At 44.8% G+C, this 13,690-nt stretch overlaps 1 protein-coding gene across 2 annotated transcripts in view; it reads right to left on the bottom strand.

Annotated features, from left to right (window-relative positions):
• Positions 1–13,690, bottom strand: part of LOC144147333 (nitric oxide synthase-like protein) — a 544,108-nt gene that overhangs the window by 40,169 nt on the left and 490,249 nt on the right. The window contains exons 14-16 of one of the 2 annotated variants that reach the window (XM_077679449.1): positions 13,270–13,337; positions 9,309–9,320; positions 5,897–6,010 (exon numbers count right to left, since the gene is read on the bottom strand). In XM_077679449.1, coding sequence (XP_077535575.1) covers positions 5,897–6,010; positions 9,309–9,320; positions 13,270–13,337 — 194 coding nt within the window. The remainder of the gene's footprint in view (positions 1–5,896; positions 6,011–9,308; positions 9,321–13,269; positions 13,338–13,690) is intronic. The other variant, XM_077679450.1, reaches the window with a different exon arrangement.

Below are 13,690 nucleotides of genomic sequence, written 5' to 3'. Positions count from 1 at the left end.
CTAACACTAACGCATAAGAGTTGAAGGTCGCGAAGCTGTACGCAACCTTGACGACGATCCCCCAGGTTTAAGTCCACTATTGCAGCCGATTGGCGTCTTCTTCGCTGCCGTTACGACCTTCACACCATAACTGTTGCTGTAATGTGTTCTTCTTTCATTTTTTTTAAGTGCTAATAATTGAACATCCCTTCGGAGGGGCGTACGCCATGACGTGTCTTTCTCGTTCTGAGCAAATGTTGCCATTACGGCGAACGCTGGAGTCTTTCACGTTCCGAACAAGTGTTGACACGATTACGGCGACCGCTGAAGTTTTTTTTGTTTTCGTTTTTTGTCAATCTTGGCCAATCTCGCTAAGTGGGTATGCTTGGCTTGACAATCGTGCGCCGGGGACGCTGGGAGGTCGTCGCGAGGCCGGCACACACGAGCGCTGGGCATTTTCTTGGTTTTGTTAACTGCCGGGCGACCGCCGCGAGGCCCGCGCTCACGTGCGCGCGCTCGTCATTTGCTTGGTATTTTTAACTGCGCACACGAAAAACTAGGCTTTAATAAACAGCTGCGCTGCTGAAACAAATCGTGCCCGCCTATCGTATTGCAGTTTCGGAGCATGCCAATAGGGGGCGTTATTTCTTCCTCCAAAAAAATCTGAGAGCAAGAAAAATGTGGTTGAAGGTGGTCGATAGAACGGCAATAATTATAACAGTAAAAACGCCTCGTGGTAAGACAATTCCCATGTTACTTGGGACAAAAGGTGCGCGTGATTGCCGATGTCACAAGAACTGCAGGGAGAGAGTGAGGGCGCTGCAGGCAACGCTGAGAAAACCCAAAGTCACTGTGACCTTCTTTCCTCATATTTTGTGTTCGTGTGTCGTAGCACTTAAGTAGCTCATAACGACGTTCTCGCTACGTTAAATAATTCATCAGATGCGGGCTGCGGAAGCGCCAACTGCAACGTTCCGCCAGTGCGAACGCCGTCTCCGCCGTTCTCGGAGTGTCCGTCCACTGCCTCGCTAGCTCGCCTGGGACAGAGATCAATTGCGGGGACAGCGTTTTGCTCTTAAAGCGCAAGCTCGGTATGGAGGAGCCGAATCCGTAATTCCCTCTCAACCGAAGCCGCGCCACTGCTTTTGCTTCGCTTTCGGCCAAGTGGACGGCCTTCCCCTTCCGCTTGCCTCTAGCGTTTACTCTGCCCAGAGATCAATCTTTTAGGCGGGGCAAAGACCCGAGGCGAAACGACTCGAGTTCCCCGGCCCCACACTGAGAAGCAAGGCGTGTGCTTTCTTTTCCCGACTGGGCGAAGCGGGGAATGATCGTCTGCTCTACTGCTGTAGTCGATGTACCGGCGCCAGTTTTGCAGCTGTTTTCCCTAAACTGCGAGCGACGCACTGTCTGCTGTTGTCTTAGCGGCTTAGAGCCGATGCTTTGACAGCAGTCACCAATTCCGCAAAGTGGTGGCACCGGTGCTGTAATTCGTTGGCAAAAGCATCAGGGGCTACACAGTACGGCAGCCCTGTGTTTTAGCTTCAGCCCAAGTGGATCGAGTGACCAATTCATGTAGCCAACAAAGAAAATTCGTCGAATGACAGCAACGCGCAGAATTTGACTCCAAAATGTGATTGTATTGTATATCTGCATTGTACACCGCGTGGTGGCAGTGTACAATGCAGAACGTTATGCTGGCATTGTTGAATCCACCACGCAGACCGAGCGTTTGGGCCGAGTCTTGCACTGGACATCTTCGTCCACCGAAATTTCATTGTTGGATGCATGGATTGGTCAGTGGAGTGTATTATGTTGAAGCTCAACCGTGATATTGTCTGCCGAGGGAACTGGCAGAACTAAATAAAAAGAAACGCTGGCCTTGAAATACCAGCGATATGTTCAACAGGCTTCTCACGCGAATAGTTAGCTAAAGTGACATCGGTACTTCTACTACTCTATTAGGGTTTGCTGGCTAAATGTAAACTCAACGCACTAGTCACGCTTGAATGCTACGCGTCGTCATTTTATTTACAACAAGAACAGCGACGGACAGCCAAATGCCATTCATGAAAGCCTGAAACATCTATCCGCGATGAAAATGGTCGATGTTGCACGGAAGGCAGCATATTCTAGGCTTACCAACCCCGTTCTTTATAGAAATTCATTCAAACAGGCTACGATAATCAGTAAACAAAGATGGTCCTGGTTACAGAGAATTCTGCAGCACCAATGCTCACACTGCTGGCCTTCGTCCTAAGTTGAATCGGGAAAACATTTTTCACGGCTACATTTCTCTAAAAAAAGCCTTTGGAGAGTTTTATGCGTGAGATTACAAATTTTTAATGGTGTTCGCCTTCCGGACTTTGCGTCTAATAAATCAGGTGGTGGGATAGAAACAGACGGAGGCGCAGGTGTCTATCTGTTTTTACTCCTGACGGTGTTTCCGTGCGCTATGCTTACAGCCGTCGGAAATTAAGAGGGGGCTCTGTTATAGCTTGGAAAACCATGAAAATAAATGTTCCTGGCAAGGTTAATTTCTAATTTCTTTGAGCCATATTTTGAAATTGTCTGCCTTGTAACCCGCCCTGACCCAGGTCGGTATGAATGCATGCGTTAGAATTAGGTGAAAAAAATAAATCTAGATTACATTACGGTGCGGCCAAAGCGCCCTTCTGAGGGGTTGTAGCTTACGTTGGAGCTAAATACTTCTAACACTTCTAGCGCACCGTTTGTTGTGCACATATCTCTTTACATAAAGGCTTGTAAAAGCTCGGATGTTTCAGAAAAAGAGCGCAATCAATGATCATGTTTTATATTCATAAGCACTGTTTACATACTGCGTTTAAAAATATTAGGGCAGATCACAACACAGCTCTGCGTAGTCTGGGTCTTTCAGTTTACAAAACAGGTTTACCCAACTATCTAATTAGCACTCAGTGCGACGAACCTAATTATCAGCTATGATGAGTGCCGTAGCGGTAAAGCTACTGAATAATCTGCGTACGAATGGTCTTCTAACGTAGGCCAGAATCTCTTCCCAACGCACGGCAAAATGATTAGCTTTCTGAGGAGATTAGCGACCGCACGCTATAGTTCCCGGGATGGCAGTTAAGTGTACACATCCCGCATGTCATCGGGATGTGACCGGCTAATGGGTGGGTTCACTCAGGCGCCCATGCTTCGTGGTGCGCGCATTTGTGCATACAAACTACGTCGCTTCTTTCTGGCATCTAGAAACAAGTCTGGGGGCGAGAAACTTTCGTCTTCTGAATACGCCGGATGGATTGGTTAAAGGAGCCGTGAAGGCAAAATACAAGTTTGGTTTATTAAAATGACTGCTTTGTTGCGACAACAATGATACTGATTGTATCGCAACCTTCAAACAAAGACCAGAAAAAAATATACAGATATAAATATTTATAAATATACCACTGATATTATATACCTAAATTTACATATATATATATGTAAATGTATAATATATAAAATATGTAAATTATACACAATATATATATATATATATATATATATATCAGAATTTAAAACTTATAGTATATATAATTTATAATATATAAAGATATAATTATACAATATATAAATGCATTGAACAAAACATATAAACGAGTGGTCCAGCCACTTTCCGACGGTTTCTCTATGACGTCACAGAGTCTTGCTGGTGCGACTGGCGGCCGTCGACCAAAGCCACCGCCAAGAGACTCGTGTGTGTGGGTGTAGTGTAGTGAGGCCTTAAGTTCTGTTTATTCATATCACTTGAATGCTAGCGTGCGGTCAACACATTGGCATCTACGTTACTACTGAGGGCCCTCATTACGTCACCCCTGCACATATTAGGACACTGAAACAAGGAATTTGAAATTTCTTTAAAAAGTCTTCGTTTTAGGGGTTAAGAACTGACTTTCGTGGCTGGGTGGGAGCCAACGGAGATACCAAGGGCCAACATTTTTGTTTTTAAATAACACAAAGTTGTATTTTGTATTCATAGCCCTTTAATACCGCAAGTAGGTGAGCAGTTGTTCAAACATATTTGAAATTGCGGATCGACTATCCCATCCCCCCCCCCCCTTTGTCGGACGATTTACCTTATTACATTAGCTACATTCTGCGTTTGTTTTGTGCGGCGGATGTGCGTGCGTAGAATGTCATTGCTGTGACCGGAAACGACATTAAGATATGACATCTTCGCGTTTTAAGAATGTCATAACGAGACCGCCACGACTCTGCGAGTGAAAGCGATATTTCATGCTATAATTGGTGTCCTTGTATTAGAAATGACCTGAGTCGTTTAACATGACACTGTCGAGAAAATACTCATGAACGGTGCCAACTCGCTCCAACACAACGAACCTATTATACCTTACTCCGTTTGGTTATCTTCTTAATGAGAAAAACTTGAAAGCATTACGTAGCCGGGATGCAAGGGTATTAAATAAATGCGCACAATCGAATGTTTCAACCGAGATAGAGGAGTCCTAACCAAGGAACCACAAGATCGATCCCATAAGTTGTGGTAGCCGTGATTGCTGCGCTCGAAACATCATCCGAATATCAAGTTTTTCTCACGATAGAGATCGAAGGCAGAATCACTGGATAGTTGAGGCAAAGATATTTTACCAAAGTGCAAAATTTTGGGGTGGTTAGGTTCACTACTATTTAAATTCACTGATATTTTACGTATAACAAACGGGACATTATTGGGCAGTGCCTCGATCGCTTGTAAGTATCTTTTTTTTTTTCTTTCAGTTTTTACCCATTGGTACACCTTGACAAACAGGTGTGTTCGTGTTTTTTGTTGTTGTTATTTTTTCAGTTGGAACTGAAGGTGGAAACATCATATATACTTTAAAATTTCCCCATGCGATTGTCTTCTTTAATTGATAATTTAAAATTTCAATGCAGACGTTACAGCACCGGAAGGTTACGGATCGTGTGATTTACATTTCACGGTTGTGTTTTATAACAAACATTTTCCGGGTACCCATAATGTCGCATCATTATTTTATATTTGCCTGTTTTTTTCTCCTCGCCCTGCTTTCGATATCGGGGCCCGACCGCTCAAGGGTCGTTTTAGTCCGTACTTCATCAAGGCCAGTGAAATATTTGTTCCACTTTAGAGCAAGATCATTACTTTTCGTTTTCCCTGTGTTTCCATAGAGTGGCCACGGATTAAAGTTGTTGAAAAATGCCTTGCTTACGCCAGAATGAGATTTCTGTCTCGGAAATTTCCTCAATTGCGGGAAGTTTTCGAACCATCTTTTGCGCCATCCTCCTGCTTGTTTGTAGCTATGGCATGCCGTGCTCTTGATTTTGTGTTTTCACATGCGCTAAATTTATTAGAATGCAATGGGTACTTTTTAGGGTAAGGGTTCAAAAGAAAATGGGGATACGATCTCGGTAAACCGCTATCACTGATAGCCACCATTAATCGTGGCCTGTAGCAAACAACTTCGTAACGCTATGGAGTCCCCCGACCGCTGCCGCGGCCAGAATAGTTTTTCCCCAACAATTTGTATTACTCTGTGCGATCTCAGCTTAACGAGACAACTTGGGTGCGTGCCTATGTGTGTGCACATGTGTCTTTGCATGTGCGTGTGCATCTGTATGCGTGTGTGTGTGTGTGTGCCTGTGTGTGCGGGCTTGTACGTGTTCGTGCAGTTGCAGTGCAGCAAAATAACTTCAGCTATCATATCGATGTGGCCACACTTCGTATCCACAACTCATACGCGGCAGTAATAATCATGGTACCTGTCACTACACACAGTCAATGTACACATCACAGCACTGTTTTAACCGGACTTGTGATACCTCGCCTGCACGTTCCATTTATGATGTTTTGAATCCTAGGGTGTAAAATAAAAAGGCACACAATAAAAACAGGAAGAGTCGTGCCTTTTCTTACCTGACGTTGCTGAGGGGTCCAAGGTCCGACGCCTCGTGTGGCGGCGGCGGAGAACCGACGTCATTCTCGGAGGCATTGACGCTGTTTTTCCGCACGAAGGACATTGACGTCGTCCTGTGGATTGGCAAAGTCAAAAACACGCTGGCCCCCTTCAGAAGGCCATTACCCCGCTGCTACCACTGCCTCCGGCCCACGACACTTTTGCCCGAGCACTTCGGTTGCGCTGTTTTTCTCCCCGAATGCCGTTTGGGGATAGAACATCGTGTCGACCCACTGCGTCCTGCTTCTAAACAACGCGGGGAACAAACTTCAGCCAATCACCGCAGGCGAACCCACACTTGTGTAGTCTCCGCTATTGTGACGGCAGTCGCTTAGAACACCAGCGCCCCCGCATCTCTTCGACGACTTGCTTCTTTAAGAAGCAAGTATTTCCACACCCTTTTCTAAGTGACTTCATCATCAGCTCGCCGTATGCAAACTACCCTCTTCTGTGCTTCAGGGCTGGACGTCAAGTGTGCAACCTGAATAATACAGCCGCCCACGCAGTCGTTTTGTGCTTGTTCTGTACGCTGTTGGCTCTGTGGGAACGTCACGCAGCAAAACTTTTTGTCCGCTGACCAGATAATAAGGCTCGTAATGCATAGGGAGATGCTAGTCATTTAATGCTGCCGCTCTGTGCGCTGCTCGAGTCCAAATATTGAAATTTGCTGTTAAATTGACACTTTCAACAAACTGAACATCCAACCAAAGTTTTCCAATAAGCATGTATGCCATATAGAAAACAAACACCGTTGGCCGCATCGTTTTGGCAAGATGGAGTAAAAAATAAGGCAATAAAGTCTAATCCAATAAGTAATAAATAGTATTCTATGGCTGTTGCCATCCCTAAAAATAAACTCAGGTAGCGTGCAACATAGAATAAACCTTTTGTATTTTATCGACCCTGTACTGGCAGATCGATAATAAATAAGTGTGCTTTGAGACCACGTGTTCATCATAATTCCAGGAATTAAACCATACTGCATACAAACACCCATGAATAAATACACATGAAACTCTTTCTATCACTAATCCGGTGGCCCCCGAAGCTTGACCAACTACTCATGGGAAACGGTTCCGATAATTGGTACATGATGCTTGAAATCCGGATGTGTAAAGCACTATTAAATCTCTGGGGTGTATAAGCCTAACCTCGAGTGACAGCTTTATTCTGTGCAATTATACAATTCTTTATTCTACACACGCCTAAAAGCAAGTGTTCACCGCTGAAGAAAGTTCCAGCTTGTGGTTTTCTTTCTCCCGATTGTTCCTGAAATATTTTTCCTTAGGCAGTTTTCTAGAAAAGCGTGCAAATTTAATCTGGTCGTTCTCCACGGCGAGAGAGTTGTGACAGAAAAGTGGTTGGGGTTTGCAACACGGCTTATAAAGAGTGAATAATTTTTTAGGACACACCAAGATTTTACTGACGTCATATCCGTCACAAAAATGACGCCAGTACACCTTTGCCGAAGCGACCCGCCAGCAGGACGTCGCTCGCCATGCACACCCACAAGACAGCCACCGACCCGCAAATCATGCTCAGCTGCAGATTTTGCTGCACATTTCATTTTCGTGTTTTACCGATTCCTATGACAGAGAAATCAACCACAGTTTCTTTTTATACTACTCTACGTTAGCCGAGCTTGTCAATGTGAAGCGCCCCCAATTTTAGCGCCCACGCACAAATATCCCGCACTAAAAACATTCTTTCTTACGAAGGTCTTTTTATAGCTTTACATGTAACTATGACGTGTAAGCAACTCGCGTCGTCGAGTTCACCACAAGAAGGACAGACACTTTCCTCGAGCGAGTGTCCTTTCCTCCACGAAGTACATTGTGGGTGCCACAAGAACAGCAAAATCATTTTCAAGGCACAGTTATCTCTATCGGAACCACTGCAACTAACAATATGCGCACTGTCCACGTCTCAAAAGTTGGAAGCCCAGTGGCTTCCGACTACTTTTTGTTGAATTGCAGATGCTGGGTTTGCGGAAAGCCAGTTACAGCTGAAGCCTCGTGCTCCGCCTCCGTTAGAACAGGAGAGCGTAAATGTTCTTGATCATTTGAGATGTGAAAAGGCATGTATGAAGCGGACGACGTGGCGATCGCAGGGAGAGGTTTCGAGTTTTAAATGTACTACCACAAGTTTTCCGACTTCGGCTGCTGATGGCATATCTGCACGCCACTAACGAGAGCTTAGTAAGAACTTTGTAACTTTTCGTCGTTCGGTATAACTGCGTCTTACGCTTGATTAAATACCCATCGAGTGGTCTGTGCGCACCGTTTCTATAAAAAGTCGCACTATTCCTCATAAACCGAATTCAAAAAAGAAAACTTGGAGGCGTGATTGGGTGTCTCTCCAGTCACAAGCTCCGCGTTCCTATCTAAACACACGCAACGGTGCTACCTGGCAAAATTAACGATAAAGGGCGGACAGGTAGGTGCCTGCTAGCATCGCCTCTGTCTGAGGCAGACGCGGTCCCTCGATCCGGCAGTCAGAACTGATTGTCCGAAAAAAAAAACCGGAACTGAGAAACAGCACGGCGGTAGCTCACTACAGCGCAGTGATTAAAACCGCGACAGGTTAGCCCAAGCGAATACACCGAAGAATAAACGTAACGTGCAACAAAGGCAAGCGCCCTGTGGTCTGAGATAGCCAAGAGGTAGCATTATTTACCATTTCTGGAGACCAGTTAATATAGACATCTCTAGAACATTCGAAATGGTAGGCGCTTACGTTATAGTGCCACTAGATGCTGCCGGACATTCTTGCAGGTAGCCTGCCAAGAGCTCTGGAGTTGAGATGATTGGCGTTTAAGTTATAGGACCACTAGATGCTTCTGGTCATACTGGCAGGTAGTCTGCCAAGAGCTCTGGAGTTGAGATTCTCGGCCGTTTTTGAAGGGCCTCTCCATAGCGCCACCGCCCGTAGAATTGTGCATCCTGCTCCTAGAGGCGATGTAACCTTACCGCCACTGCATCACTTGAATACTGGACGGTATGACGTGGGACGGCTCGGACTTACAATTTCATACGCGCGGGGAAGGAATGTCGAGATACGGTCAGACAAAGGTACGCCACTTGTCCGGTAGGATGCGGTGCCGTGATGCATACTGCAGGCTATCCTACGCCATTTTGGTTCATTTGTGCCGCACACATCTACGGACGAGGTGACACTACTCTAGGAGACACGGACACATTGGGGTCGCGGAGACGGTGAGTGAAGGTTGAGAAAAGTGCATCACTGACACAACAAGAGTCACACACAGAGGAGAAATACCGAGAGAGAGAGAGAGAGAAAGAGAGAGAGCAAAAGAGGAAGGGGTATGGTGGAGGGGGTGACGTACAGGAAATCAAAGACGTCGGTCCTTACCTAACGTAAGATCTGAAACAAAACAGACACCATCAAGGTCAACTACGAAAATAAAAAGTGACACCCGGCTAAGAAGTGAAAAAATAAACTGGGATAAGCGTGCGGTGCAGGCCTGCAGGCGGGCAAAGAAAAACAGGCATGCTGTCAGAGTTTAAAGACGTGCGACGTAGCAGTAGCAGGCATACATACAAATCCGCATGACAGTTAATTGGAGGGTTATAGCAATCCATGCGCATGCCACCATGCTGACGACAGGCTCTCAAAAGTGCGTACAACAGCGGCACAGCTTTAGGAGGAGAAACTTCGCACTAAGAGCAACGAATTGGGCCGATTACATGTATATATAAATATATATATTCGATTTATTTCTATGCCACCAGCGGGACTTTACATCAAGGAACATTTTTTAGGAGGACAGAATCCACACTATGGGCAACGTATTGCGACAAATTATATGTGTATATGAATGTATATATTTGCGATTTCTTTTTGCGTCGAAAACAGGACTTTACACCATGGAAGCACCTATAGTATTTCGCACACTCGAGTGCACAAAGATGAAAAAATATACATCCAGCTAAGCTAGCGGCCAATCCTGGAAGCGTAGTCTGAATTTTGCTAAAATCTCCTGTGTTTGTCCTGCGTCACCGGTAAGAGAAAAGTGATATACTTGGGGAGCAATTCGGATTTCACCAGCTTTTTTAAAAAGTTTGACTTGCAAGACAAATTGCGCCTACAAGAAATGGTCGGAGATTTCGCCCTCATGAATTTTCTGGTTACACTGGTTCCCGCGACAAATCAGCCACCTTTTGCAAAATGTCGGTGCCGAGAGACAGCAGCGGAAGTTCTGGCTTTGAATCCTTTCGGATACGCTGGCACTCGCTGTACATTGCCTATAAGTTGCCTAGTGGAGAACTCTGTTTGCAGAGTATTCGAGCAGATGTAATACTTATACGTATGAGCTTCATTTAATTTGTATAATTTTACATGGCTCCGCTAGGTGCCAGCTATACACTACTGAACTTGTAAAATAAGTACGGGTCTAAACGAACAGTGTAAAGGCAGAAAATATATCCAGAGAATTCGTTGTGACATCCGCAAACCGAAAGTAGCTGGAGTTTCTCTACTCGTCCCTGAAAAAAATCCGCAGAAATTTTGAAAATTGTCTGCTAATGCGTAGCACTCTTTTGTCGCTCGTCCTGTGTGAGTTTTTTGTACACACAGATGTGGCTGTGAGTAGCCAAAGGCGTTGGGTTAGTTTATTGTCTGGAACTTTTGCATTGCTTCTTTGGTCCTAAAATGTAAATTTATACGATTAGAGTCGTTATTCCCCCCATTAAGCATTTTGCCGCAAATGCAAGGCGCAGAGCAGGGTTGCTCTGTATCAGCTATTGTTTTTCCTATTTCCGACGTTCTTTTTCCTGCATTTATAAATTAGTGTTCGCTTTTTGGGGGGTCATGTACAAAATGCATATTTTTTTTATTTTTTCGGAACATTTCTGCAAAAATTTGATGTTTCTATTTTGTTATTTTGGTTTTTCAAGAATCTGCCCTCCCAATTCACTCCACGCGAAAAAATGGAGCAAGCTCACACTAACACGTGAGACTTGCAGGTAGCTAACCTGTACTCAACCTCCACGACCATCACGAAGGTTTAAGCGCACGATTGCAGCCAATTTGCTTCTTGTTCGCTGCCGCAGCGACCTTTACTCCATCATTGCTGCTATAAGTGTAAACTTCTGGCGAACGCTGGAGTCTTTTCTCATTTCGAGGAAGTGTTGCCGTTATTAAAGCGAACGCTGAAGTTACTATTTTTTGCCAATCTTGGCCTGTCTTCCTAAGTTGGTATGCTTGGCTTAACTAACGTGCGCCGGAGACGCTGGGCGACAGCCGCGATGCACGCACACGTGAGCGCTAGACGTTTTCTTGATTTTGTTAACTGCCGGGCCGTCACCGCGAATCCCGCACTAAAATGCGTGCGCTCGGCATTTGTTTGATATTTTTAACTGCGTACACAAAAAATTGTGATTTGCTAAACAAATTTGCTATTTATGTAATAATTAAATGTGCTACTTCCGCCAATTCTGCATTTTTTGTTTGAATTCAGGGCGTACACGGTTTTGGAATGGCGGTACTCGGCAAATAATGCTAGGCATTATTATTATTTAGCCTGCTTGAAAGATACTTCTTCCGAAGAAGAGAGATACTGAGATTGAGGAAGGTGAGGGCAATTTTTTTCTGGTCATCCTACACCTACATATAGCACACGTTTTGTTATTCAAGAGAGCATAAACAGTGCCTTTTAACTTTTAACTTACACTTGTAGCTTCTTTGAGAGAAGTTTCAGAACGTAACATGAAAATATGACCGCCGAATTTTCTTCGGCCCTTAAATCCCACAAGCTGGCGTCATGTTGCCCGAAAAGGTGCCGTGCATGTTGCGTTAAATAGTTCCTAAAAATTTGCACGTTTTCAGCAGCCGACGCCAGTGCAACTTCCCAACAGCCTTATAACGTGGTTTAGTAATGTTAAAAAGCTAAAATAATGCCCTCGCTGAGCGAATCTGTTAGTTGTTAGTAGCTTGGGTATTATAGCAAGCAAAGACATTTATTAGACGGTAAATGATATATTTGAGGCAAGTTAATTTAAACCTAGAGCAGACAAACAATTTTTTTGTGGGTTTTCACCACGTCAAATACCTTGAAAGCGTTAAGCGGAGAGCGACAGCGCAAGATTAAGCCGGGGTCGTTTGAATACCGAGAAGAAAAATCACATTTACGCGTTCTGTAGAAACGTTCATGTACGCATTAGGCGTATATCAGGTACGGCCTACATACCTTCTCACGGCGAGTTAATTTACGCAGGCGTAGTTTTGTTAGCGCGGCGAGTGAAATGACTCTCTTTCTAGTGAAATTTCTTGAGCCTGCGTGACAATTTGCTCGGGAAAATATTCGCGTCTGAAAGTGAAACTATTTTCTTGCGACACGTAGAAAAAAAATATAAGATCATAAACAAACTATATACGTTTTAATGTTTTCATGCGCTGTAGTGGTTGACGTTGTTTTTTTTTTTCTACACTTGTCACTGTTTCAAAAGTTCGTACGTCGGAAGAAATATTCTCCCAGATTTCACAAAAGTTTGTTCCGTAACGTAATGCTATCCCGTGCGCGAGTTAACTTGTAATAAGCACGAAAACGCAAATTACCCTACCGAAAAAACACATTTTCCCCGCTACTCGATGCTACTTTTCTTGAGCGTCGGTGCGGAAGCCTCGGCATAGGATAGAGTATTTTAAAAAAAGCGCGCCGAGAGTAGTCCGACATAGTGACGATGCATGACGGCAAACATTTTTCATGGTGTTTATCGCTACGGGTCGCATATACCGAGTGACGCCCGGAATAAATCCCTGGGCTAATCAGGCCGCCGGGAGCTCTGCACGGCGCGAGTCGAATGGCTTCATGCAGATCGACGAAAAATGCTAATAAACTCCCAGGAGAGAGAAAAAAACACAGCCGACAAGGTTACAAGAAGTCATTAATCACGGCAAGCACGAGGAATACAAAAAAAGGAATATATGCAGGACACGAGAGTAATAAATCGTGCTTCTGTGAATTCGTAATGATACGTATCGAGGAAATGTTATTCTTTGCCTAAGCCTATACTTTCCGATTTCTTTCGTGTACATCTTTTCATTTACTCTGAGTTAATAAATGTTGAGGAGGGAACGGAAGGCGTGGATACGGGTCAGGAATTTTATGATAATTTTGTGATCTTCGTAAAATTTCACCGCGAATAAGCAAGCGCAGTACGGAAACAGAAGCAAGCTGAGGTTCTCGAGAACCCGGACGGAACGGAGCGAGAAAGAGAGAAAAACGAGAAGAAAGAGAGTTGAAGAGGAAAATAGAGTGAGATAATATGAGCGAGAAAGGAAGTAAGGTAGAGACACGTTGGCGGGTACAAACCTCGGAGTGGTACCCTCGGGTCCGAAGGGGCTTGAACTCTTCATGACTTGTAGGTTCCGCGCAAAGACCTGAGGGTAGCGGGCACAGGACACGAAAGAGATAAGCGACGGTTGGTCACATCAGAGAGGAGACAGTGTCGCGAGTGATATGTATGTAGAAAAATAATATATTCATAGAAGGAAACAAGCAAGCGCATACAAAGGAGGAAGGTGCCACTCCTCAAATGTCGACGAGGAGGAGTAGAGACGACTGGGTAAAAGTAAACTAGGAGAATAATAACGCTGCCGCCGGAGGAAAGTTCCAGAAGAAAGGGTCAACGGAACTGAAAAGAAAGGTGAGAGTAGATTCCTGGGATCCTGGGAAACGGCGGCCGTCGAGAACTGCTCGGACTTCGCCTTTCTTCGTGTCCGGAGTCGGGTCC

The sequence above is a fragment of the Haemaphysalis longicornis genome, unplaced genomic scaffold (assembly GCF_048455015.1).
Source record: "Haemaphysalis longicornis isolate Haplotype H1 unplaced genomic scaffold, Haemaphysalis longicornis Haplotype H1 scaffold_7, whole genome shotgun sequence".
NCBI lineage: Eukaryota > Metazoa > Arthropoda > Arachnida > Ixodida > Ixodidae > Haemaphysalis > Haemaphysalis longicornis.
This window is presented reverse-complemented; position numbering and strand designations above follow the sequence as displayed.